Raw genomic sequence first — 27,507 nt, forward strand, 5'->3', positions numbered from 1 at the left:
GGACATGGACACTAAGTGGATCTCTGTTCTGTGGTGTTTGTCTTTGATAGGTGGACATGGACACTAAGTGGATCTCTGTTCTGTGGTGTTGATAGGTGGACATGGACACTAAGTGGATCTCTGTTCTGGGGTGTTGATAGGTGGACATGGACACTAAGTGGATCTCTGTTCTGGGGTGTTGATAGGTGGACATGGACACTGAGTTCTGGTGATTGGAGTTGTTTGCTACAGACTGTTTGCAGTGGTTTTTGAAGTGAAGTATCTGAGTTAGCTGAGGTTCTGTGTTAGGAGTTTTATCTGGACATGACACATGTTGCTGACAGGGTCTTGAGGAGGAAGGCTTGGTGCTGGTCAGAGGGGCTGGCTCTGGTATCAGTTTATACCAGAAAAGGGCCAGATAACTTATGTTGTGAGCTAGGGGCTGGGGGCTATGCACTCGGTGAACTGCCTACAACTTTAAAAAGACTATCTCTGTCTCTGTTCCAGCTGAGTTTCTTGTTCCGAGAATAACTATGTGTCTCTGTTACAGTCGGGTCTCTTGTTCCTAGCCTAACTCTGTGTCTCCGTTTCAATCTGGTCTCTTGTTCCTAGCCTAACTCTGTGTCTCTGTTACAGTCGGATCTCTTGTTCCTAGCCTAACTCTGTGTCTCTGTTACAGTCGGGTCTCACTCCGATCCATGTGGCGGCTTTCATGGGACACGATAACATCGTCACTCAGCTGACGAATCATGGAGCTTCTCCAAACACAACTAATGTGGTGAGTCACAGAATATACTCTCTCCTTCTCTCTCCCTTTCTCCCCCCTCTCTCTCCCTCTCTCACTCTCTCTCTGTGTGTATCTCTCTCTCTCTCTCTCTCTCTCTCTCTCTCTCTCTCTCTCTATCTCTCTTACTCTCTCTCTCTCTCTTCTTTCTTACTATCTCTCTCTTTCTTACTATCTCTCTCTCTCTTTCTTACTATCTCTCTCTATCTCTCTCTCTCTTTCTTACCATCTCTCTCTCTCTCTTCTCTCTCTCTCTCTCTCTCTCTCTCTCTCTCTCTCTCTCTCTCTCTCTCTCTCTCTCTTTCTTCTATCTCTCTCTCTTTCTTACTATCTCTCTCTCTTTCTTACTATCTCTCTCTATCTCTCTCTCTCTTTCTTACTATCTCTCTCTCTCTCTCTCTCTCTCTCTCTCTCTCTCTCTCTCTCTCTCTCTCTCTCTCTCTATCTCTCTCTGTGTTTGATAGAACCCTGGTACCTAACCTGTGTGTTTGATAGAACCCTGGTACCTAGCCTGTGTGTTAGATAGAACCCTGTTACCTAACCTGTGTGTTTGATAGAACCCTGGTGCCTAACGTGTGTTTGATAGAACCCTGGTACCTTGCCTGTGTGTTTGATAGAACCCTGGTACCTAACCTGTGTGTTTGATAGAACCCTGGTACCTAACGTGTGTTTGATAGAACCCTGGTACCTAACCTGTGTGTGAAGTAACATTTCTAACCTGTGTGTTTGATAGAACCCTGGTACCTAACCTGTGTGTGAAGTAACATTTCTAACCTGTGTGTTTGATAGAACCCTGGTACCTAACCTGTGTGTGAAGTAACATTTCTAACCTGTGTGTTTGACAGAACCCTGGTACCTAACGTGTGTTTGATAGAACCCTGGTACCTAACATGTTTGTGAAGTAACATTTCTAACCTGTGTGTTTGATAGAACCCTGGTACCTAGCCTGTTTGTGAAGTAACATTTCTAACCTGTGTGTTTGACAGAACCCTGGTACCTAACGTGTGTTTGATAGAACCCTGGTACCTAACATGTTTGTGAAGTAACATTTCTAACCTGTGTGTTTGATAGAACCCTGGTACCTAGCCTGTTTGTGAAGTAACATTTCTAACCTGTTTGTGAAGTAACATTTCTAACCTGTTTGTGAAGTAACATTTCTAACCTGTGTGTTTGATAGAACCCTGGTACCTAACCTGTTTGTGAAGTAACATTTCTAACCTGTGTGTTTGATAGAACCCTGGTACCTAACCTGTGTGTTTGATAGAACCCTGTTACCTAACGTGTGTTTGATAGAACCCTGGTACCTAGCCTGTTTGTGAAGTAACATTTCTAACCTGTTTGTGAAGTAACATTTCTAACCTGTTTGTGAAGTAACATTTCTAACCTGTTTGTGAAGTAACATTTCTAACCTGTGTGTTTGATAGAACCCTGGTACCTAACGTGTGTTTGATAGAACCCTGGTACCTAACCTGTGTGTTTGATAGAACCCTGTTACCTAACGTGTGTTTGATAGAACCCTGGTACCTAGCCTGTTTGTGAAGTAACATTTCTAACCTGTTTGTGAAGTTTAATAGAACCCTGGTACTGTTTGTGAAGTAACATTTCTAACCTGTTTGTGAAGTAACATTTCTAGCCTGTTTGTGAAGTAACATTTCTAACCTGTGTGTTTGATAGAACCCTGGTACCTAACCTGTGTGTTTGATAGAACCCTGGTACCTAACCTGTTTGTGAAGTAACATTTCTAACCTGTGTGTTTGATAGAACCCTGGTACCTAACCTGTTTGTGAAGTAACATTTCTAACCTGTGTGTTTGATAGAACCCTGGTACCTAACCTGTTTGTGAAGTAACATTTCTAACCTGTGTGTTTGATAGAACCCTGGTACCTAACCTGTTTTGAAGTAACATTTCTAACCTGTGTGTTTGATAGAACCCTGGTACCTAGCCTGTTTGTGAAGTAACATTTCTAACCTGTGTGTTTGATAGAACCCTGGTACCTAGCCTGTTTGTGAAGTAACATTTCTAACCTGTGTGTTTGATAGAACCCTGGTACCTAGCCTGTGTGTTTGATAGAACCCTGGTACCTAGCCTGTTTGTGAAGTAACATTTCTAACCTGTGTGTTTGATAGAACCCTGGTACCTAACCTGTTTGTGAAGTAACATTTCTAACCTGTTTGTGAAGTAACATTTCTAACCTGTTTGTGAAGTAACATTTCTAACCTGTGTGTTTGATAGAACCCTGGTACCTAGCCTGTTTGTGAAGTAACATTTCTAACCTGTGTGTTTGATAGAACCCTGGTACCTAGCCTGTGTGTTTGATAGAACCCTGGTACCTAGCCTGTTTGTGAAGTAACATTTCTAACCTGTGTGTTTGATAGAACCCTGGTACCTAACCTGTTTGTGAAGTAACATTTCTAACCTGTGTGTTTGATAGAACCCTGGTACCTAGCCTGTTTGTGAAGTAACATTTCTAACCTGTGTGTTTGATAGAACCCTGGTACCTAGCCTGTTTGTGAAGTAACATTTCTAACCTGTGTGTTTGATAGAACCCTGGTACCTAACCTGTTTGTGAAGTAACATTTCTAACCTGTGTGTTTGATAGAACCCTGGTACCTAACGTGTGTTTGATAGAACCCTGGTACCTAGCCTGTGTGTTTGATAGAACCCTGGTACCTAACCTGTTTGTGAAGTAACATTTCTAACCTGTGTGTTTGATAGAACCCTGGTACCTAACCTGTTTGTGAAGTAACATTTCTAACCTGTGTGTTTGATAGAACCCTGGTACCTAGCCTGTTTGTGAAGTAACATTTCTAACCTGTGTGTTTGATAGAACCCTGGTACCTAGCCTGTTTGTGAAGTAACATTTCTAACCTGTGTGTTTGATAGAACCCTGGTACCTAGCCTGTTTGTGAAGTAACATTTCTAACCTGTGTGTTTGATAGAACCCTGGTACCTAGCCTGTTTGTGAAGTAACATTTCTAACCTGTTTGTGAAGTAACATTTCTAACCTGTTTGTGAAGTAACATTTCTAACCTGTTTGTGAAGTAACATTTCTAGCCTGTTTGTGAAGTAACATTTCTAACCTGTTTGTGAAGTAACATTTCTAACCTGTTTGTGAAGTAACATTTCTAACCTGTTTGTGAAGTAACATTTCTAACCTGTTTGTGAAGTAACATTTCTAACCTGTGTGTTTGATAGAACCCTGGTACCTAACGTGTGTTTGATAGAACCCTGGTACCTAACCTGTTTGTGAAGTAACATTTCTAACCTGTGTGTTTGATAGAACCCTGGTACCTAACGTGTGTTTGATAGAACCCTGGTACCTAACCTGTTTGTGAAGTAACATTTCTAACCTGTGTGTTTGATAGAACCCTGGTACCTAACCTGTTTGTGAAGTAACATTTCTAACCTGTGTGTTTGATAGAACCCTGGTACCTAACCTGTTTGTGAAGTAACATTTCTAACCTGTGTGTTTGATAGAACCCTGGTACCTAACCTGTTTGTGAAGTAACATTTCTAACCTGTGTGTTTGATAGAACCCTGGTACCTAACCTGTGTGTTTGATAGAACCCTTACCTAACGTGTGTTTGATAGAACCCTGGTACCTAACCTGTTTGTGAAGTAACATTTCTAACCTGTTTGTGAAGTAACATTTCTAACCTGTGTGTTTGATAGAACCCTGGTACCTAGCCTGTGTGTGAAGTAACATTTCTAACCTGTGTGTTTGATAGAACCCTGGTACCTAGCCTGTGTGTGAAGTAACATTTCTAACCTGTGTGTTTGATAGAACCCTGGTACCTAGCCTGTTTGTGAAGTAACATTTCTAACCTGTGTGTTTGATAGAACCCTGGTACCTAGCCTGTTTGTGAAGTAACATTTCTAACCTGTGTGTTTGATAGAACCCTGGTACCTAGCCTGTTTGTGAAGTAACATTTCTAACCTGTGTGTTTGATAGAACCCTGGTACCTAACCTGTTTGTGAAGTAACATTTCTAACCTGTGTGTTTGATAGAACCCTGGTACCTAGCCTGTTTGTGAAGTAACATTTCTAACCTGTGTGTTTGATAGAACCCTGGTACCTAACCTGTTTGTGAAGTAACATTTCTAACCTGTGTGTTTGATAGAACCCTGGTACCTAACGTGTGTTTGATAGAACCCTGGTACCTAACCTGTTTGTGAAGTAACATTTCTAGCCTGTTTGTGAAGTAACATTTCTAACCTGTTTGTGAAGTAACATTTCTAACCTGTTTGTGAAGTAACATTTCTAACCTGTTTGTGAAGTAACATTTCTAACCTGTTTGTGAAGTAACATTTCTAACCTGTGTGTTTGATAGAACCCTGGTACCTAACCTGTGTGTTTGATAGAACCCTGGTACCTAGCCTGTGTGTTTGATAGAACCCTGGTACCTAGCCTGTTTGTGAAGTAACATTTCTAACCTGTGTGTGAAGTAACATTTCTAACCTGTGTGTATCTCTGAGTTCCAGAGGGGAGAGACGGCGCTCCACATGGCAGCGAGGGCCGGCCAGGCTGGCGTGGTCAAATACCTGGTTCAGAGTGGAGCCAGAGTGGAGGTCAAGGCCAAGGTAGGACTGGAGAAAAACCCCATACTGACTGGAGAGAATCCCCCATACTGACTGGAGAAAAACCCCATACTGACTGGAGAAAAACCCCATACTGACTGGAGAAAAACCCCATACTGACTGGAGAAAACCCCATACTGACTGGAGAAAAACCCAATACTGACTGGAGAAAAACCCCATACTGACTGGAGAAAAACCCCATACTGACTGGAGAAAACCCCATACTGACTGGAGAAAAACCCAAATATTGACTGGAGAGAATCTCCCATACTGACTGGAGAGAATCCCTCATACTGACTGGAGAAAAACCCCATACTGACTGGAGAGAATCCCAATACTGACTGGAGAGAATCCCCATACTGACTGGAGAAAAACCCCATACTGACTGGAGAGAATCCCCATACTGACTGGAGAAAAACCCCATACTGACTGTAGAAAAACCCCCATACTGACTGGAGAGAAACCCAATACTGACTGGAGAGAATCTCCCATACTGACTGGAGAAAAACTCCCATACTGACTGGAGAAAACTCCCAATACTGACTGAAGAGAAACCCAATACTGACTGGAGAGAATCTCCCATACTGACTGGAGAAAAACTCCCATACTGACTGGAGACAAACCCAATACTGACTGGAGAGAATCTCCCATACTGACTGGAGAAATACCCTCATACTGACTGGAGAGAATCCCGACTGGTGTAGCTAGTAATTTTAGTAGTTCTATGGCCTATTTATTGTCCTCAAGCCGTTTGCACACACTGTATATAGACTTTCTTTTTTTTCTATTGTGTTATTGACTGTATGTTTATTTATTCCATGTGTAACTCTGTGTTGTTGTTTCTGTCGCAATTATTTGCTTTATCTTGGCCAGGTCGCAGTTGTAAATGAGAACTTGTTCTTGTTCTCAAGGTATTCTTATTGGTGGAGTTATTATATTAACATAAGGTATTCTTATTGGTGGAGTTATTATATTAACATAAGGTATTCTTATTGGTGGAGTTATTATATTTAAATGAGGTATTCTTATTGGTGGAGTTATTATATTTAAATGAGGTATTCTTATTGGTGGAGTTATTATATTAAAATAAGGTATTCTTATTGGTGGAGTTATTATATTTAAATTAGGTATTCTTATTGGTGGAGTTATTATATTTAAATGAGGTATTCTTATTGGTGGAGTTATTATATTTAAATGAGGTATTCTTATTGGTGGAGTTATTATATTAACATAAGGTATTCTTATTGGTGGAGTTATTATATTTAAATGAGGTATTCTTATTGGTGGAGTTATTATATTTAAATGAGGTATTCTTATTGGTGGAGTTATTATATTAAAATAAGGTATTCTTATTGGTGGAGTTATTATATTTAAATTAGGCATTCTTATTGGTGGAGTTATTATATTTAAATGAGGTATTCTTATTGGTGGAGTTATTATATTTAAATGAGGTATTCTTATTGGTGGAGTTATTATATTTAAATGAGGTATTCTTATTGGTGGAGTTATTATATTTAAATGAGGTATTCTTATTGGTGGAGTTATTATATTTAAATGAGGTATTCTTATTGGTGGAGTTATTATATTTGAAGGAGGTATTCTTATTGGTGGAGTTATTATATTTAAATGAGGTATTCTTATTGGTGGAGTTATTATATTTAAATGAGGTATTCTTATTGGTGGAGTTATTATATTTAAATGAGGTATTCTTATTGGTGGAGTTATTATATTTAAATGAGGTATTCTTATTGGTGGAGTTATTATATTTAAATGAGGTATTCTTATTGGCGGAGTTATTATATTTAAATGAGGTATTCTTATTGGTGGAGTTATTATATTTAAATGAGGTATTCTTATTGGTGGAGTTATTATATTTAAATGGGGTATTCTTATTGGTGGAGTTATTATATTTAAATGAGGTATTCTTATTGGTGGAGTTATTATATTTAAATGAGGTATTCTTATTGGTGGAGTTATTATATTTAAATGAGGTATTCTTATTGGTGGAGTTATTATATTTAAATGAGGTATTCTTAGCCATGTGGAGTATTTACAGTTGGATTACTATATATACTGTGACTTGTTGTCACAGTTGATCTTAAGAAAAATGTTTTTTGGTGGTCTGTTGAAGTGTCTTTGCTCATGTTTGTCTCCTGTCTGTCCTCTAACCCTCTGTCCCTGTCTCCAGGACAACCAGACCCCGCTCCACATCTCCAGTCGTCTGGGGAAGCCTGACATCGTGCTGTATCTGCTGCAGAATGGGGCGTGTCCTGACGCCACTACCACCTCTGGCTACACCCCCTACACCTGGCTGCCAAAGAGGGACACAGAGACGTCTCCTCAGTCCTCCTTGACCAGGGGCTTCTCCAGACATCACTACCAAGGTACACACTACACCCAACACACTTCACTCTACACACTTCACCCTACACACTACTAACCCTATTAGAGAGGGACACAGAGACATCACCTCAGTCCTCCTTGACCAGGGGCTTCTCCAGACATCACTACCAAGGTACACACTACACCCAACACACTTCACTCTACACACTTCACCCTACACACTACTAACCCTACACACTACTAACCCTATTAGAGAGGGACACAGAGACATCACCTCAGTCCTCCTTGACACTACTTTACACTTTGCACTACACACTATACCCTACACACTACACCCTACACACAGAGTTATAACTAGTTCCACTGGAGGAGGGTTACAGGTATAACTATAGTTCCCTGGAGAAGGGTTAGAGTTATAACTATAGTTCCACTGGAGGAGGATTAGAGTTATAACTATAGTTCCACTGGAGGAGGGTTAGAGTTATAACTATAGTTCCCTGGAGGAGGATTAGAGTTATAACTATAGTTCCACTGGAGGAGGGTTAGAGTTATAACTATAGTTCCCTGGAGGAGGGTTAGAGTTATAACTATAGTTCCACCGGAGGAGGGTTAGAGTTATAACTATAGTTCCCTGGAGGAGGGTTAGAGTTATAACTATAGTTCCACTGGAGGAGGGTTAGAGTTATAACTATAGTTCCCTGGAGGAGGGTTAGAGTTATAACTATAGTTCCACTGGAGGAGGGTTAGAGTTATAACTATAGTTCCACTGGAGGAGGGTTACAGTTATAACTATAGTTCCCTGGAGGAGGGTTAGAGTTATAACTAGTTCCACTGGAGGAGGGTTAGAGTTATAACTATAGTTCCACTGGAGGAGGGTTAGAGTTATAACTAGTTCCACTGGAGGAGGGTTAGAGTTATAACTAGTTCCACTGGAGGAGGGTTAGAGTTATAACTATAGTTCCACTGGAGGAGGGTTACAGTTATAACTATAGTTCCCTGGAGGAGGGTTAGAGTTATAACTAGTTCCACTGGAGGAGGGTTAGAGTTATAACTATAGTTCCACTGGAGGAGGGTTAGAGTTATAACTATAGTTCCCTGGAGGAGGGTTAGAGTTATAACTATAGTACCACTGGAGGGTTAGAGTTATAACTATAGTTCCACTGGAGGAGGGTTAGAGTTATAACTATAGTTCCCTGGAGGAGGGTTAGAGTTATAACTATAGTTCCACTGGAGGAGGGTTAGAGTTATAACTATAGTTCCACTGGAGGAGGGTTACAGTTATAACTATAGTTCCCTGGAGGAGGGTTAGAGTTATAACTAGTTCCACTGGAGGAGGGTTAGAGTTATAACTATAGTTCCACTGAAGGAGGGTTAGAGTTATAACTAGTTCCACTGGAGGAGGGTTAGAGTTATAACTAGTTCCACTGGAGGAGGGTTAGAGTTATAACTAGTTCCACTGGAGAAGGGTTAGAGTTATAACTATAGTTCACTGGAGGAGTGTTAGAGTTATAACTATAGTTCCCTGGAGGAGGGTTAGAGTTATAACTAGTTCCACTGGAGAAGGGTTAGAGTTATAACTATAGTTCACTGGAGGAGTGTTAGAGTTATAACTATAGTTCCACTGGAGGAGGGTTAGAGTTATAACTATAGTTCCCTGGAGGAGGGTTAGAGTTATAACTATAGTTCCCTGGAGGAGGGTTAGAGTTATAACTATAGTTCACTGGAGGAGTGTTAGAGTTATAACTATAGTTCCCTGGAGGAGGGTTAGAGTTATAACTAGTTCCACTGGAGAAGGGTTAGAGTTATAACTATAGTTCACTGGAGGAGTGTTAGAGTTATAACTATAGTTCCACTGGAGGAGGGTTAGAGTTATAACTATAGTTCCCTGGAGGAGGGTTAGAGTTATAACTATAGTTACCTGGAAGAGGGTTAGAGTTATAACTATAATTCACTGGAGGAGGGTTAGAGTTATAACTATAGTTCCACTGGAGGAGGGTTAGAGTTATAACTAGTTCCACTGGAGGAGGGTTAGAGTTATAACTATAGTTCCACTGGAGGAGGGTTAGAGTTATAACTATAGTTCCACTGGAGGAGGGTTAGAGTTATAACTGTAGTTCCACTGGAGGGTTAGAGTTATAACTATAAATCAAATCAAATTTTATTTGTCACATACACATGGTTAGCAGATGTTAATGCGAGTGTAGCGAAATGCTTGTACTAGTCTCTCAAAGCACTTCATGATGACGGAAGTGAGTGCTACGGGGCGGTAGTCGTTTAGCTCAGTTACCTTAGCTTTCTTGGGAACAGGAACAATGGTGGCCCTCTTGAAGCATGTGGGAACAGCAGACTGGTATAGGGATTGATTGAATATGTCCGTAAACACACCGGCCAGCTGGTCTGCGCATGCTCTGAGGGCGCGGCTGGGGATGCCGTCTGGGCCTGCAGCCTTGCGAGGGTTAACACGTTTAAATGTCTTACTCACCTCGGCTGCAGTGAAGGAGAGACCACATGTTTCCGTTGCAGGCCGTGTCAGTGGCACTGTATTGTCCTCAAAGCGGGCAAAAAAGTTATTTAGTCTGCCTGGGAGCAAGACATCCTGGTCCGTGACTGGGCTGGATTTCATCTTGTAGTCCGTGATTGACTGTAGACCTTGCCACATGCCTCTTATGTCTGAGCCATTGAATTGAGATTCCACTTTGTCTCTGTACTGACGCTAGCTTGTTTAATAGCCTTACGGAGGGAATAGCTGCACTGTTTGTATTCAGTCATGTTGCCAGACACCTTGCCCTGATTAAAAGCAGTGGTTCGCGCTTTCAGTTTCACGCGAATGCTGCCATCAATCCACGGTTTCTGGTTAGGGAATGTTTTTATCGTTGCTATGGGAACGACATCTTCGACGCACGTTCTAATGAACTCGCACACCGAATCAGCGTATTCGTCAATATTCCCATCTGACGCAATACGAAACATGTCCCAGTCCACGTGATGGAAGCAATCTTGGAGTGTAGAGTCAGCTTGGTCTGACCAGCGTTGGACAGACCTCAGCGTGGGAGCCTCTTGTTTTAATTTCTGCCTGTAGGCAGGGATCAGCAAAATGGAGTCGTGGTCAGCTTTTCCGAAAGGGGGCGGGGCAGGGCCTTATATGCGTCGCGGAAGTTAGAGTAACAATGATCCAAGGTTTTACCACCCCTGGTTGCGCAATCGATATGCTGATAAAATTTAGGGAGTCTTGTTTTCAGATTGGCTTTGTTAAAATCCCCAGCTACAATGAATGCAGCCTCCGGATAAATGTTTTCCAGTTTGCAAAGAGTTAAATAAAGTTCGTTCAGAGCCATCGATGTGTCTGCTTGGGGGATATATACGGCTGTGATTATAAACGAAGAGAATTCTCTTGGAAGATAATGCGGTCTACATTTGATTGTGAGGAATTCTAAATCAGGTGAACAGAAGGATTTGAGTTCCTGTATGTTTCCTTCATCACACCATGTCCCGTTAGTCATGAGGCATACGCCCCCGCCACTCTTCTTACCAGAGAGATGTTTGTTTCTGTCGGCGCGATGCGTGGAGAAACCCGTTGGCTGCACCGCCCTGGATAGCGTTTTCCCAGTAAGCCATGTCTCCGTAAAGCAAAGAACGTTGCAGTCTCTGATGTCCCTCTGGAATGCCACCCTTGCTCGGATTTCATCAACCTTGTTGTCGAGAGACTGGACATTGGCAAGAAGAATACTGGGAAGTGGTGCGCGATGTGCCCTTTTTCGGAGTCTGACCAGAACACCGCCGCGTTTCCCTCTTTTTCGGAGTCGTTTCCTTGGGTCGCTGCATGCGATCCATTCCGTTGTCCTGTTTGTAAGGCAGAACACAGGATCCGCGTCGCGGAAAACATATTCTTGGTCGTACTGATGGTGAGTTGACGCTGATCTTATATTCAGTAGTTCTTCTCGACTGTATGTAATGAAACCTAAGATGACCTGGGGTACTAATGTAAGAAATAACACGTAAAAAAACAAAAAACTGCATAGTTTCCTAGGAACGCGAAGCGAGGCGGCCATCTCAGTCGGCGGGTTAGAGTTATAACTATAGTTCCCTGGAGGAGGGTTAGAGTTATAACTATAGTACCACTGGAGGGTCAGAGTTATAACTATAGTTCCCTGGAGGAGGGTTAGAGTTATAACTATAGTACCACTGGAGGGTTAGAGTTATAACTATAGTTCCCTGGAGGAGGGTTAGAGTTATAACTATAGTTCCCTGGAGGAGGGTTAGAGTTATAACTATAGTACCACTGGAGGGTTAGAGTTATAACTATAGTACCACTGGAGGGTTAGAGTTATAACTATAGTACCACTGGAGGGTTAGAGTTATAACTATAGTTCCCTGGAGGAGGGTTAGAGTTATAACTATAGTTCCCTGGAGGAGGGTTAGAGTTATAACTATAGTTCCCTGGAGGAGGATTAGAGTTATAACTAGTTCCACTGGAGGAGGGTTAGAGTTATAACTATAGTTCCCTGGAGGAGGGTTAGAGTTATAACTATAGTTCCACTGGAGGAGGTTTACAGTTATAACTATAGTTCCACTGGAGGACGGTTAGAGTTATAACTATAGTTCCACTGGAGGAGGGTTAGAGTTATAACTATAGTTCCCTGGAGGAGGGTTAGAGTTATAACTATAGTTCCACTGGAGGAGGGTTAGAGTTATAACTATAGTTCCCTGGAGGAGGGTTAGAGTTATAACTATAGTTCCACTGGAGGAGGGTTAGAGTTATAACTAGTTCCACTGGAGGAGGGTTACAGTTATAACTATAGTTCCACTGGAGGAGGGTTAGAGTTATAACTATAGTTCCACTGGAGGAGGGTTAGAGTTATAACTATAGTTCCCTGGAGGAGGGTTAGAGTTATAACTAGTTCCACTGGAGGAGGGTTAGAGTTATAACTATAGTTCCACTGGAGGAGGGTTAGAGTTATAACTATAGTGCCACTGGAGGAGGGTTAGAGTTATAACTATAGTTCCCTGGAGGAGGGTTAGAGTTATAACTATAGTTCCACTGGAGGAGGGTTAGAGTTATAACTAGTTCCATGGAAGAGGGTTAGAGTTATAACTATAGTTCCACTGGAGGAGGGTTAGAGTTATAACTAGTTCCCTGGAGGAGGGTTAGAGTTATAACTATAGTTCCACTGGAGGAGGGTTAGAGTTATAACTATAGTTCCCTGGAGGAGGGTTAGAGTTATAACTATAGTTCCCTGGAGGAGGGTTAGAGTTTTAGCTAGTTCCACTGCAGTAGTCTGCTGATTGATTCAGAGTGTTTCCATGGCTAGCAGGTAGCGTGACATCATACACCACAGCATCTGTATCGGTCCATTAGTTTTGCTTATATTCAGTCCATTAGCAGCAGGCTGGCTGCTGGCAGAGGTCTTATAGTGAATGGTGATGCTGCATTTATAGTTAGCATTAAAGCAAAGTGGTCTTTGTTTTGCTTATATTATCATGCTGCTTGACCTCTATGGGTATAGTGAGTGGTATCAACAGTTAGTAGTATGAAAGGTTAGGGCTAATAAAGGTTGGGGTTAATGAATGGTTCATCTGGGGTTAGAGAGAATGGTATCAGCAGTTAGGGTTAGTTAAGGTTAAGGTTAGTTAATGTTAAGGTTAGTGTGATGAATGGTTGATCTGGGGTTAGAGAGAATGGTATCAGCAGTTAGGGTTAGTTAAGGTTAAGGTTAGTGGTATGAATGGTTCATCTGGGGTTAGAGAGAATGGTATCAGCAGTTAGGGTTAGTTAAGGTTAAGGTTAGTGGTATGAATGGTTCATCTGGGGTTAGAGAGAGTGGTATCAGCAGTTAGGGTTAGTGGTATTAATGGTTAGGGTTAGTACTGGTTAGGGTTAGTGGTATGAATGGTTGATCTGGTGTTAGAGAGAGTGGTATCAACAGTTAGGGTTAGTACTGGTTAGGGTTAGTGGTATGATTGGTTAGGGTTAGTACTGGTTAGGGTTAGTGGTATGAATGGTTGATCTGGGGTTAGAGAGAGTGGTATCAACAGTTAGGGTTAGTCCTGGTTAGGGTTAGTGGTATTAATGGTTAGGGTTAGTACTGGTTAGGGTTAGTGGTATTAATGGTTAGGGTTAGTACTGGTTAGGGTTAGTGGTATTAATGGTTAGGGTTAGTACTGGTTAGGGTTAGTGGTATTAATGGTTAGGGTTAGTACTGGTTAGCGTTAGTGGTATTAATGGTTGATCTGGGGTTAGAGAGAGTGGTATTAGCAGTTAGGATTAGTACTGGTTAGGTTTAGTGGTATGAATGGTTAGGGTTAGTACTGGTTAGGGTTAGTGGTATGAATGGTTGATCTGGGGTTAGAGAGAGTGGTATTAGCAGTTAGGGTTAGTACTGGTTAGGGTTAGTACTGGTTAGGGTTAGTGGTATGAATGGTTAGGGTTAGTACTGGTTAGGGTTAGTGGTATGAATGGTTGATCTGGGGTTAGAGAGAGTGGTATTAGCAGTTAGGGTTAGTACTGGTTAGGGTTAGTGGTATGAATGGTTAGGGTTAGTACTGGTTAGGGTTAGTGGTATGAATGGTTGATCTGGGGTTAGAGAGAGTGGTATCAGCAGTTAGGGTTAGTACTGGTTAGGGTTAGTGGTATGAATGGTTAGGGTTAGTACTGGTTAGGGTTAGTGGTATGAATGGTTGATCTGGGGTTAGAGAGAGTGGTATCAACAGTTAGGGTTAGTACTGGTTAGGGTTAGTTGCATTAATGGTTAGGGTTAGTACTGGTTAGGGTTAGTGGTATCAACAGTTAGGGTTAGTACTGGTTAGGGTTAGTGGTATGAATGGTTGATCTGGGGTTAGAGAGAGTGGTATTAGCAGTTAGGGTTAGTGGTATTAATGGTTAGGGTTAGTGGTATTAATGGTTAGAGTTAGTGGTATGAATGGTTGATCTGGGGTTAGAGAGAGTGGTATCAACAGTTAGGGTTAGTACTGGTTAGGGTTAGTGGTATGAATGGTTGATCTGGGGTTAGAGAGAGTGGTATCAACAGTTAGGGTTAGTACTGGTTAGGGTTAGTGGTATGAATGGTTAGGGTTAGTACTGGTTAGGGTTAGTGGTATGAATGGTTGATCTGGGGTTAGAGAGAGTGGTATTAGCAGTTAGGGTTGAAGTTAGTGGTGTAACCGGTTGATGTTTCACTGCCTTGCTTTACAACAGAGGAATCTGTTGCGTAACTGAGTTGTGGGTATCGTTATTCATTATCATTGTAATGGATCAACACTTTAATGAACTGTGACACAGTCCATGGAAATGACTCTATGTACAGTTAGTTCAACTTCTCTCTGTCATGTGAGTCTTATTGGGGAATAATCAGAATTAATTGGTAACATAGGTAAGATGTTTTATATTCATCATATATGTGTAAGTTACTTCTCATCAGAATGTGTTTGTATAATACTGTGGTGGGTTGCAGTATCTGGTCTCTGTCAGGACTAAGTTACTTCTCATCAGAATGTGTTTGTATAATACTGTGGCGGGGTTGCAGTATCTGTTCTCTGTCAGGACTAAGTTGCTTCTCATCAGAATGTGTTTGTATAATCTGTCCATCTGTCCTCTGACAGGACTAAGTTGTTTGGGCCGGAGAGAGGGGAGAGGTCAAGCGTGTATCTCTTGGCTCCACAATGTCTGTGTGCCAGTCAGTGTGTCTCTGTGATCTTGTCAAGATAGGATGGATTTGATATATGCCTGTTGATATGGAGGATTGGTTTGAGTTTGAGAAAAGAACATAGTTTAGGAGACAAAGCTGAACAATAAATGATGCCTATGCTGTCTGGCTATGTGTGTCTTTGCTATAAAGGATCTCAGTTGCAATGTGTAAGGGTCTCTCAGAGAATTCATTGATAGACACTGAATTGATCTGAGAGTCACAGGGTTGCGATGGAGCTCATATAATTAAAGATGGACTTTTGGATAACTAACTCTGACTTGTGTGTGGTTTGCTCTCATGATTTGGTAAATACAGGACATTTCCACGACAGTCTGCTGTTCTATGTTATAATCATGTGAGTCTGCTGTTCTATATTATAATCAGCTTAATTCTATAGCTGGAGGACTCCTGATATCTCCAGGAGTACTGTCTTTATCTGTTGTGGTCTAGTACTGTCTTTATCTGTTGTGGTCTAGTACTGTCTTTATCTGTTGTGGTCTAGTACTGTCTTTATCTGCTGTGGTCTAGTACTGTCTTTATCTGTTGTGGTCTAGTACTGTCTTTATCTGTTGTGGTCTAGTACTGTCTTTATCTGTTGTGGTCTGGTACTGTCTTTATCTGTTGTGGTCTAGTACTGTCTTTATCTGTTGTGGTCTAGTACTGTCTTCATCTGTTGTGGTCTAGTACTGTCTTTATCTGTTGCGGTCTAGTACTGTCTTTATCTGTTGTGGTCTAGTACTGTCTTTACCTGTTTTGGTCTAGTACTGTCTTTATCTGTTGTGGTCTAGTACTGTCTTTACCTGTTTTGGTCTAGTACTGTCTTTATCTGTTGTGGTCTAGTACTGTCTTTACCTGTTGTGGTCTAGTACTGTCTTTATCTGTTGTGGTCTAGTACTGTCTTTACCTGTTGTGGTCTGGTACTGTCTTTATCTGTTGTGGTCTAGTACTGTCTTTATCTGTTGTGGTCTAGTACTGTCTTTATCTGTTGTGGTCTAGTACTGTCTTTATCTGTTGTGGTCTGGTACTGTCTTTATCTGTTGTGGTCTAGTACTGTCTTTACCTGTTTTGGTCTAGTACTGTCTTTATCTGTTGTGGTCTAGTACTGTCTTTACCTGTTGTGGTCTAGTACTGTCTTTATCCGTTGTGGTCTAGTACTGTCTTTACCTGTTGTGGTCTGGTACTGTCTTTATCTGTTGTGGTCTAGTACTGTCTTTATCTGTTGTGGTCTAGTACTGTCTTTATCTGTTGTGGTCTAGTACTGTCTTTATCTGTTGTGGTCTAGTACTGTCTTTACATGTTGTGGTCTAGTACTGTCTTTATCTGTTGTGGTCTGGTACTGTCTTTATCTGTTGTGGTCTAGTACTGTCTTTTTGCTAGCTAGCGCCATCTACTGTAAGTGCTGGCTGTCTTCCCAGTGGTCTACTTGGTGTGTGAACTGCTGACTGTCTACTTGGTGTGTGAACTGCTGACTGTCTTCCCAGTGGTCTACTTGGTGTGTGAACTGCTGACTGTCTTCCCAGTGGTCTACTTGGTGTGTGAACTGCTGACTGTCTACTTGGTGTGTGAACTGCTGACTCTCTTCCCAGTGGTCTACTTGGTGTGTGAACTGCTGACTGTCTACTTGGTGTGTGAACTGCTGACTGTCTTCCCGGTGTGTGAACTGCTGACTGTCTACTTGGTGTGTGAACTGCTGACTGTCTACTTGGTGTGTGAACTGCTGACTGTCTTCCCAGTGGTCTACTTGGTGTGTGAACTGCTGACTGTCTTCCCAGTGGTCTACTTGATGTGTGAACTGCTGACTGTCTACTTGGTGTGTGAACTGCTGACTGTCTTCCCAGTGGTCTACTTGGTGTGTGAACTGCTGACTGTCTTCCCAGTGGTCTACTTGGTGTGTGAGCTGCTGACTGTCTTCCCAGTGGTCTACTTGGTGTGTGAACTGCTGACTGTCTTCCCAGTGGTCTACTTGGTGTGTGAACTGCTGACTGTCTTCCCAGTGGTCTACTTGGTGTGTGAACTGCTGACTGTCTACTTGGTGTGTGAACTGCTGACTGTCTTCCCAGTGGTCTACTTGGTGTGTGAACTGCTGACTGTCTTCCCAGTGGTCTACTTGGTGTGTGAACTGCTGACTGTCTTCCCAGTGGTCTACTTGGTGTGTGAACTGCTGACTGTCTTCCCAGTGGCCTACTTGGTGTGTGAACTGCTGACTGTCTTCCCAGTGGTCTACTTGGTGTGTGAACTGCTGACTGTCTACTTGGTGTGTGAACTGCTGACTGTCTTCCCAGTGGTCTACTTGGTGTGTGAACTGCTGACTGTCTTCCCAGGGGTCTACTTGGTGTGTGAACTGCTGACTGTCTACTTGGTGTGTGAACTGCTGACTGTCTTCCCAGTGGTCTACTTGGTGTGTGAACTGCTGACTATCTTCCCAGTGGTCTACTTGGTGTGTGAACTGCTGACTGTCTTCCCAGTGGTCTACTTGGTGTGTGAACTGCTGACTGTCTACTTGGTGTGTGAACTGCTGACTGTCTTCCCAGTGGTCTACTTGGTGTGTGAACTGCTGACTGTCTTCCCAGTGGTCTACTTGGTGTGTGAACTGCTGACTTTCTTCCCAGTGGTCTACTTGGTGTGTGAACTGCTGACTGTCTTCCCAGTGGTCTACTTGGTGTGTGAACTGCTGACTGTCTTCCCAGTGGTCTACTTGGTGTGTGAACTGCTGACTTTCTTCCCAGTGGTCTACTTGGTGTGTGAACTGCTGACTGTCTTCCCAGTGGTCTACTTGGTGTGTGAACTGCTGACTGTCTTCCCAGTGGTCTACTTGGTGTGTGAACTGCTGACTGTCTACTTGGTGTGTGAACTGCTGACTGTCTTCCCAGTGGTCTACTTGGTGTGTGAACTGCTGACTGTCTACTTGGTGTGTGAACTGCTGACTGTCTTCCCAGTGGTCTACTTGGTGTGTGAACTGCTGACTGTCTTCCCAGTGGTCTACTTGGTGTGTGAACTGCTGACTTTCTTCCCAGTGGTCTACTTGGTGTGTGAACTGCTGACTGTCTTCCCAGTGGTCTACTTGGTGTGTGAACTGCTGACTGTCTTCCCAGTGGTCTACTTGGTGTGTGAACTGCTGACTGTCTTCCCAGTGGTCTACTTGGTGTGTGAACTGCTGACTGTCTTCCCAGTGGTCTACTTGGTGTGTGAACTGCTGACTGTCTTCCCAGTGGTCTACTTGGTGTGTGAACTGCTGACTGTCTTCCCAGTGGTCTACTTGGTGTGTGAACTGCTGACTGTCTTCCCAGTGGTCTACTTGGTGTGTGAACTGCTGACTGCTCATCATTTGCAGATAGTTGTTGACACATCAACCAGGATCAAGTGGCGGGGCGATTTGTGACTTGTGTTGGTGATCAGTGACTGTATTGGAGTGGTCCCACCTCTACTACGCAGTCAGCAGTAAGTGTTAGTTCTTCAGTCTCCCTTGGCTTCTCAGTGGCAGCTGTAAGTGTTAGTTCTTCAGTCTCCCTTGGCTTCTCAGCAGTCAGCAGTAAGTGTTAGTTCTTCAGTCTCCCTTGGCTTCTCAGCAGTCAGCAGTAAGTGTTAGTTCTTCAGTCTCCCTTGGCTTCTCAGCAGTCAGCAGTAAGTGTTAGTTCTTCAGTCTCCCTTGGCTTCTCAGCAGTCAGCAGTAAGTGTTAGTTCTTCAGTCTCCCTTGGCTTCTCAGCAGTCAGCAGTAAGTGTTAGTTCTTCAGTCTCCCTTGGCTTCTCAGCAGTCAGCAGTAAGTGTTAGTTCTTCAGTCTCCCTTGGCTTCTCAGCAGTCAGCAGTAAGTGTTAGTTCTTCAGTCTCCCTTGGCTTCTCAGCAGTCAGCAGTAAGTGTTAGTTCTTCAGTCTCCCTTGGCTTCTCAGCAGTCAGCAGTAAGTGTTAGTTCTTCCGTCTCCCTTGGCTTCTCAGCAGTAAGTGTTAGTTCTTCAGTCTCCCTTGGCTTCTCAGCAGTAAGTGTTAGTTCTTCAGTCTCCCTTGGCTTCTCAGCAGTAAGTGTTAGTTCTTCAGTCTCCCTTGGCTTCTCAGCAGTAAGTGTTAGTTCTTCAGTCTCCTTGGCTTCTCAGCAGTCAGCAGTAAGTGTTAGTTCTTCAGTCTCCCTTGGCTTCTCAGCAGTCAGCAGTAAGTGTTAGTTCTTCAGTCTCCCTTGGCTTCTCAGCAGTAAGTGTTAGTTCTTCAGTCTCCCTTGGCTTCTCAGCAGTAAGTGTTAGTTCTTCAGTCTCCCTTGGCTTCTCAGCAGTAAGTGTTAGTTCTTCAGTCTCCCTTGGCTTCTCAGCAGTAAGTGTTAGTTCTTCAGTCTCCCTTGGCTTCTCAGCTGTAAGTGTTAGTTCTTCAGTCTCCCTTGGCTTCTCAGCTGTAAGTGTTAGTTCTTCAGTCTCCCTTGGCTTCTCAGCTGTAAGTGTTAGTTCTTCAGTCTCCCTTGGCTTCTCAGCTGTAAGTGTTAGTTCTTCAGTCTCCCTTGGCTTCTCAGCTGTAAGTGTTAGTTCTTCAGTCTCCCTTGGCTTCTCAGCAGTCAGCAGTAAGTGTTAGTTCTTCAGTCTCCCTTGGCTTCTCAGCAGTCAGCAGTAAGTGTTAGTTCTTCAGTCTCCCTTGGCTTCTCAGCAGTCAGCAGTAAGTGTTAGTTCTTCAGTCTCCCTTGGCTTCTCAGCAGTCAGCAGTAAGTGTTAGTTCTTCAGTCTCCTTGGCTTCTCAGCAGTCAGCAGTAAGTGTTAGTTCTTCAGTCTCCCTTGGCTTCTCAGCAGTCAGCAGTAAGTGTTAGTTCTTCCGTCTCCTTGGCTTCTCAGCAGTAAGTGTTAGTTCTTCAGTCTCCCTTGGCTTCTCAGCAGTAAGTGTTAGTTCTTCAGTCTCCCTTGGCTTCTCAGCAGTAAGTGTTAGTTCTTCAGTCTCCCTTGGCTTCTCAGCAGTAAGTGTTAGTTCTTCAGTCTCCCTTGGCTTCTCAGCTGTAAGTGTTAGTTCTTCAGTCTCAGCAGTAAGTGTTAGTTCTTCAGTCTCCTTGGCTTCTCAGCAGTAAGTGTTAGTTCTTCAGTCTCCTTGGCTTCTCAGCTGTAAGTGTTAGTTCTTCAGTCTCCCTTGGCTTCTCAGCTGTAAGTGTTAGTTCTTCAGTCTCCCTTGGCTTCTCAGCTGTAAGTGTTAGTTCTTCAGTCTCCCTTGGCTTCTCAGCAGTAAGTGTTAGTTCTTCAGTCTCCCTTGGCTTCTCAGCAGTCAGCAGTAAGTGTTAGTTCTTCAGTCTCCCTTGGCTTCTCAGCAGTCAGCAGTAAGTGTTAGTTCTTCAGTCTCCCTTGGCTTCTCAGCAGTAAGTGTTAGTTCTTCAGTCTCCCTTGGCTTCTCAGCAGTAAGTGTTAGTTCTTCAGTCTCCCTTGGCTTCTCAGCAGTAAGTGTTAGTTCTTCAGTCTCCCTTGGCTTCTCAGCAGTAAGTGTTAGTTCTTCAGTCTCCCTTGGCTTCTCAGCTGTAAGTGTTAGTTCTTCAGTCTCCCTTGGCTTCTCAGCTGTAAGTGTTAGTTCTTCAGTCTCCCTTGGCTTCTCAGCTGTAAGTGTTAGTTCTTCAGTCTCCTTGGCTTCTCAGCTGTAAGTGTTAGTTCTTCAGTCTCCTTGGCTTCTCAGCTGTAAGTGTTAGTTCTTCAGTCTCCCTTGGCTTCTCAGCAGTCAGCAGTAAGTGTTAGTTCTTCAGTCTCCCTTGGCTTCTCAGCAGTCAGCAGTAAGTGTTAGTTCTTCAGTCTCCCTTGGCTTCTCAGCAGTCAGCAGTAAGTGTTAGTTCTTCAGTCTCCCTTGGCTTCTCAGCAGTCAGCAGTAAGTGTTAGTTCTTCAGTCTCCCTTGGCTTCTCAGCAGTCAGCAGTAAGTGTTAGTTCTTCAGTCTCCCTTGGCTTCTCAGCAGTCAGCAGTAAGTGTTAGTTCTTCAGTCTCCTTGGCTTCTCAGCAGTCAGCAGTAAGTGTTAGTTCTTCAGTCTCCCTTGGCTTCTCAGCAGTCAGCAGTAAGTGTTAGTTCTTCAGTCTCCTTGGCTTCTCAGCAGTCAGCAGTAAGTGTTAGTTCTTCAGTCTCCCTTGGCTTCTCAGCAGTAAGTGTTAGTTCTTCAGTCTCCCTTGGCTTCTCAGCAGTAAGTGTTAGTTCTTCAGTCTCCTTGGCTTCTCAGCAGTAAGTGTTAGTTCTTCAGTCTCTCTTGGCTTCTCAGCAGTAAGTGTTAGTTATTCAGTCTCCCTTGGCTTCTCAGCTGTAAGTGTTAGTTATTCAGTCTCCTTGGCTTCTCAGCTGTAAGTGTTAGTTCTTCAGTCTCCCTTGGCTTCTCAGCTGTAAGTGTTAGTTCTTCAGTCTCCTTGGCTTCTCAGCTGTAAGTGTTAGTTCTTCAGTCTCCCTTGGCTTCTCAGCAGTCAGCAGTAAGTGTTAGTTCTTCAGTCTCCCTTGGCTTCTCAGCAGTCAGCAGTAAGTGTTAGTTCTTCAGTCTCCCTTGGCTTCTCAGCAGTAAGTGTTAGTTCTTCAGTCTCCCTTGGCTTCTCAGCAGTAAGTGTTAGTTCTTCAGTCTCCCTTGGCTTCTCAGCAGTAAGTGTTAGTTCTTCAGTCTCCATTGGCTTCTCAGCAGTAAGTGTTAGTTCTTCAGTCTCCCTTGGCTTCTCAGCTGTAAGTGTTAGTTCTTCAGTCTCCCTTGGCTTCTCAGCTGTAAGTGTTAGTTCTTCAGTCTCCCTTGGCTTATCAGCTGTAAGTGTTAGTTCTTCAGTCTCCCTTGGCTTCTCAGCTGTAAGTGTTAGTTCTTCAGTCTCCCTTGGCTTCTCAGCTGTAAGTGTTAGTTCTTCAGTCTCCCTTGGCTTCTCAGCAGTCAGCAGTAAGTGTTAGTTCTTCAGTCTCCCTTGGCTTCTCAGCTGTAAGTGTTAGTTCTTCAGTCTCCCTTGGCTTCTCAGCTGTAAGTGTTAGTTCTTTTGTCTCCCTTGGCTTCTCAGCAGTCAGCAGTAAGTGTTAGTTCTTCAGTCTCCCTTGGCTTCTCAGCAGTCAGCAGTAAGTGTTAGTTCTTCAGTCTCCCTTGGCTTCTCAGCAGTAAGTGTTAGTTCTTCAGTCTCCCTTGGCTTCTCAGCAGTAAGTGTTAGTTCTTCAGTCTCCCTTGGCTTCTCAGCTGTAAGTGTTAGTTCTTCAGTCTCCCTTGGCTTCTCAGCAGTCAGCAGTAAGTGTTAGTTCTTCAGTCTCCCTTGGCTTCTCAGCAGTCAGCAGTAAGTGTTAGTTCTTCAGTCTCCCTTGGCTTCTCAGCAGTCAGCAGTAAGTGTTAGTTCTTCAGTCTCCCTTGGCTTCTCAGCAGTAAGTGTTAGTTCTTCAGTCTCCCTTGGCTTCTCAGCAGTAAGTGTTAGTTATTCAGTCTCCCTTGGCTTCTCAGCTGTAAGTGTTAGTTATTCAGTCTCCCTTGGCTTCTCAGCTGTAAGTGTTAGTTCTTCAGTCTCCCTTGGCTTCTCAGCTGTAAGTGTTAGTTCTTCAGTCTCCCTTGGCTTCTCAGCTGTAAGTGTTAGTTCTTCAGTCTCCCTTGGCTTCTCAGCAGTCAGCAGTAAGTGTTAGTTCTTCAGTCTCCCTTGGCTTCTCAGCAGTCAGCAGTAAGTGTTAGTTCTTCAGTCTCCTTGGCTTCTCAGCAGTCAGCAGTAAGTGTTAGTTCTTCAGTCTCCTTGGCTTCTCAGCAGTCAGCAGTAAGTGTTAGTTCTTCCGTCTCCCTTGGCTTCTCAGCAGTAAGTGTTAGTTCTTCAGTCTCCCTTGGCTTCTCAGCAGTAAGTGTTAGTTCTTCAGTCTCCCTTGGCTTCTCAGCAGTAAGTGTTAGTTCTTCAGTCTCCTTGGCTTCTCAGCAGTAAGTGTTAGTTCTTCAGTCTCCCTTGGCTTCTCAGCTGTAAGTGTTAGTTCTTCAGTCTCCCTTGGCTTCTCAGCTGTAAGTGTTAGTTCTTCAGTCTCCCTTGGCTTCTCAGCTGTAAGTGTTAGTTCTTCAGTCTCCTTGGCTTCTCAGCAGTCAGCAGTAAGTGTTAGTTCTTCAGTCTCCCTTGGCTTCTCAGCAGTCAGCAGTAAGTGTTAGTTCTTCAGTCTCCTTGGCTTCTCAGCAGTAAGTGTTAGTTCTTCAGTCTCCCTTGGCTTCTCAGCAGTAAGTGTTAGTTCTTCAGTCTCCCTTGGCTTCTCAGCAGTAAGTGTTAGTTCTTCAGTCTCCCTTGGCTTCTCAGCAGTAAGTGTTAGTTCTTCAGTCTCCCTTGGCTTCTCAGCTGTAAGTGTTAGTTCTTCAGTCTCCCTTGGCTTCTCAGCTGTAAGTGTTAGTTCTTCAGTCTCCCTTGGCTTCTCAGCTGTAAGTGTTAGTTCTTCAGTCTCCCTTGGCTTCTCAGCTGTAAGTGTTAGTTCTTCAGTCTCCCTTGGCTTCTCAGCTGTAAGTGTTAGTTCTTCAGTCTCCCTTGGCTTCTCAGCAGTCAGCAGTAAGTGTTAGTTCTTCAGTCTCCCTTGGCTTCTCAGCAGTCAGCAGTAAGTGTTAGTTCTTCAGTCTCCCTTGGCTTCTCAGCAGTCAGCAGTAAGTGTTAGTTCTTCAGTCTCCCTTGGCTTCTCAGCAGTCAGCAGTAAGTGTTAGTTCTTCAGTCTCCCTTGGCTTCTCAGCAGTCAGCAGTAAGTGTTAGTTCTTCAGTCTCCCTTGGCTTCTCAGCAGTCAGCAGTAAGTGTTAGTTCTTCCGTCTCCCTTGGCTTCTCAGCAGTAAGTGTTAGTTCTTCAGTCTCCCTTGGCTTCTCAGCAGTAAGTGTTAGTTCTTCAGTCTCCCTTGGCTTCTCAGCAGTAAGTGTTAGTTCTTCAGTCTCCCTTGGCTTCTCAGCAGTAAGTGTTAGTTCTTCAGTCTCCCTTGGCTTCTCAGCTGTAAGTGTTAGTTCTTCAGTCTCAGCAGTAAGTGTTAGTTCTTCAGTCTCCCTTGGCTTCTCAGCAGTAAGTGTTAGTTCTTCAGTCTCCCTTGGCTTCTCAGCTGTAAGTGTTAGTTCTTCAGTCTCCCTTGGCTTCTCAGCTGTAAGTGTTAGTTCTTCAGTCTCCCTTGGCTTCTCAGCTGTAAGTGTTAGTTCTTCAGTCTCCCTTGGCTTCTCAGCAGTAAGTGTTAGTTCTTCAGTCTCCCTTGGCTTCTCAGCAGTCAGCAGTAAGTGTTAGTTCTTCAGTCTCCCTTGGCTTCTCAGCAGTCAGCAGTAAGTGTTAGTTCTTCAGTCTCCCTTGGCTTCTCAGCAGTAAGTGTTAGTTCTTCAGTCTCCTTGGCTTCTCAGCAGTAAGTGTTAGTTCTTCAGTCTCCTTGGCTTCTCAGCAGTAAGTGTTAGTTCTTCAGTCTCCCTTGGCTTCTCAGCAGTAAGTGTTAGTTCTTCAGTCTCCTTGGCTTCTCAGCTGTAAGTGTTAGTTCTTCAGTCTCCTTGGCTTCTCAGCTGTAAGTGTTAGTTCTTCAGTCTCCCTTGGCTTCTCAGCTGTAAGTGTTAGTTCTTCAGTCTCCCTTGGCTTCTCAGCTGTAAGTGTTAGTTCTTCAGTCTCCCTTGGCTTCTCAGCTGTAAGTGTTAGTTCTTCAGTCTCCCTTGGCTTCTCAGCAGTCAGCAGTAAGTGTTAGTTCTTCAGTCTCCCTTGGCTTCTCAGCAGTCAGCAGTAAGTGTTAGTTCTTCAGTCTCCCTTGGCTTCTCAGCAGTCAGCAGTAAGTGTTAGTTCTTCAGTCTCCCTTGGCTTCTCAGCAGTCAGCAGTAAGTGTTAGTTCTTCAGTCTCCCTTGGCTTCTCAGCAGTCAGCAGTAAGTGTTAGTTCTTCAGTCTCCCTTGGCTTCTCAGCAGTCAGCAGTAAGTGTTAGTTCTTCAGTCTCCCTTGGCTTCTCAGCAGTCAGCAGTAAGTGTTAGTTCTTCAGTCTCCTTGGCTTCTCAGCAGTCAGCAGTAAGTGTTAGTTCTTCAGTCTCCCTTGGCTTCTCAGCAGTCAGCAGTAAGTGTTAGTTCTTCAGTCTCCCTTGGCTTCTCAGCAGTAAGTGTTAGTTCTTCAGTCTCCCTTGGCTTCTCAGCAGTAAGTGTTAGTTCTTCAGTCTCCCTTGGCTTCTCAGCAGTAAGTGTTAGTTCTTCAGTCTCTCTTGGCTTCTCAGCAGTAAGTGTTAGTTATTCAGTCTCCCTTGGCTTCTCAGCTGTAAGTGTTAGTTATTCAGTCTCCCTTGGCTTCTCAGCTGTAAGTGTTAGTTCTTCAGTCTCCCTTGGCTTCTCAGCTGTAAGTGTTAGTTCTTCAGTCTCCCTTGGCTTCTCAGCTGTAAGTGTTAGTTCTTCAGTCTCCCTTGGCTTCTCAGCAGTCAGCAGTAAGTGTTAGTTCTTCAGTCTCCCTTGGCTTCTCAGCAGTCAGCAGTAAGTGTTAGTTCTTCAGTCTCCCTTGGCTTCTCAGCAGTAAGTGTTAGTTCTTCAGTCTCCCTTGGCTTCTCAGCAGTAAGTGTTAGTTCTTCAGTCTCCCTTGGCTTCTCAGCAGTAAGTGTTAGTTCTTCAGTCTCCATTGGCTTCTCAGCAGTAAGTGTTAGTTCTTCAGTCTCCCTTGGCTTCTCAGCTGTAAGTGTTAGTTCTTCAGTCTCCCTTGGCTTCTCAGCTGTAAGTGTTAGTTCTTCAGTCTCCCTTGGCTTCTCAGCTGTAAGTGTTAGTTCTTCAGTCTCCCTTGGCTTCTCAGCTGTAAGTGTTAGTTCTTCAGTCTCCCTTGGCTTCTCAGCTGTAAGTGTTAGTTCTTCAGTCTCCCTTGGCTTCTCAGCAGTCAGCAGTAAGTGTTAGTTCTTCAGTCTCCCTTGGCTTCTCAGCTGTAAGTGTTAGTTCTTCAGTCTCCCTTGGCTTCTCAGCTGTAAGTGTTAGTTCTTTTGTCTCCCTTGGCTTCTCAGCAGTCAGCAGTAAGTGTTAGTTCTTCAGTCTCCCTTGGCTTCTCAGCAGTCAGCAGTAAGTGTTAGTTCTTCAGTCTCCCTTGGCTTCTCAGCAGTAAGTGTTAGTTCTTCAGTCTCCCTTGGCTTCTCAGCAGTAAGTGTTAGTTCTTCAGTCTCCCTTGGCTTCTCAGCTGTAAGTGTTAGTTCTTCAGTCTCCCTTGGCTTCTCAGCAGTCAGCAGTAAGTGTTAGTTCTTCAGTCTCCTTGGCTTCTCAGCAGTCAGCAGTAAGTGTTAGTTCTTCAGTCTCCCTTGGCTTTTCAGCAGTCAGCAGTAAGTGTTAGTTCTTCAGTCTCCCTTGGCTTCTCAGCAGTAAGTGTTAGTTCTTCAGTCTCCTTGGCTTCTCAGCAGTAAGTGTTAGTTATTCAGTCTCCCTTGGCTTCTCAGCTGTAAGTGTTAGTTATTCAGTCTCCTTGGCTTCTCAGCTGTAAGTGTTAGTTCTTCAGTCTCCCTTGGCTTCTCAGCTGTAAGTGTTAGTTCTTCAGTCTCCCTTGGCTTCTCAGCTGTAAGTGTTAGTTCTTCAGTCTCCCTTGGCTTCTCAGCAGTCAGCAGTAAGTGTTAGTTCTTCAGTCTCCCTTGGCTTCTCAGCAGTCAGCAGTAAGTGTTAGTTCTTCAGTCTCCCTTGGCTTCTCAGCAGTCAGCAGTAAGTGTTAGTTCTTCAGTCTCCCTTGGCTTCTCAGCAGTCAGCAGTAAGTGTTAGTTCTTCCGTCTCCCTTGGCTTCTCAGCAGTAAGTGTTAGTTCTTCAGTCTCCCTTGGCTTCTCAGCAGTAAGTGTTAGTTCTTCAGTCTCCCTTGGCTTCTCAGCAGTAAGTGTTAGTTCTTCAGTCTCCCTTGGCTTCTCAGCAGTAAGTGTTAGTTCTTCAGTCTCCCTTGGCTTCTCAGCTGTAAGTGTTAGTTCTTCAGTCTCCTTGGCTTCTCAGCTGTAAGTGTTAGTTCTTCAGTCTCCCTTGGCTTCTCAGCTGTAAGTGTTAGTTCTTCAGTCTCCCTTGGCTTCTCAGCAGTCAGCAGTAAGTGTTAGTTCTTCAGTCTCCTTGGCTTCTCAGCAGTCAGCAGTAAGTGTTAGTTCTTCAGTCTCCCTTGGCTTCTCAGCAGTAAGTGTTAGTTCTTCAGTCTCCTTGGCTTCTCAGCAGTAAGTGTTAGTTCTTCAGTCTCCCTTGGCTTCTCAGCAGTAAGTGTTAGTTCTTCAGTCTCCCTTGGCTTCTCAGCAGTAAGTGTTAGTTCTTCAGTCTCCCTTGGCTTCTCAGCTGTAAGTGTT

At 43.7% G+C, this 27,507-nt stretch overlaps 1 protein-coding gene across 1 annotated transcript in view; it reads left to right on the plus strand.

Annotated features, from left to right (window-relative positions):
• LOC124022438 (ankyrin-3-like) overlaps positions 1–27,507 on the plus strand; it is a gene marked incomplete at its 3' end in the record, with an annotated part of 124,621 nt that overhangs the window by 80,845 nt on the left and 16,269 nt on the right. Inside the window, 5 exon segments of the mRNA XM_046337363.1 lie at positions 659–757; positions 5,246–5,344; positions 7,530–7,641; positions 7,644–7,725; positions 7,829–7,856. Coding sequence (XP_046193319.1) covers positions 659–757; positions 5,246–5,344; positions 7,530–7,641; positions 7,644–7,725; positions 7,829–7,856 — 420 coding nt within the window.

The sequence above is a fragment of the Oncorhynchus gorbuscha genome, unplaced genomic scaffold, assembly GCF_021184085.1.
Source record: "Oncorhynchus gorbuscha isolate QuinsamMale2020 ecotype Even-year unplaced genomic scaffold, OgorEven_v1.0 Un_scaffold_1390, whole genome shotgun sequence".
In the NCBI taxonomy this organism is placed as follows: domain Eukaryota; kingdom Metazoa; phylum Chordata; class Actinopteri; order Salmoniformes; family Salmonidae; genus Oncorhynchus; species Oncorhynchus gorbuscha.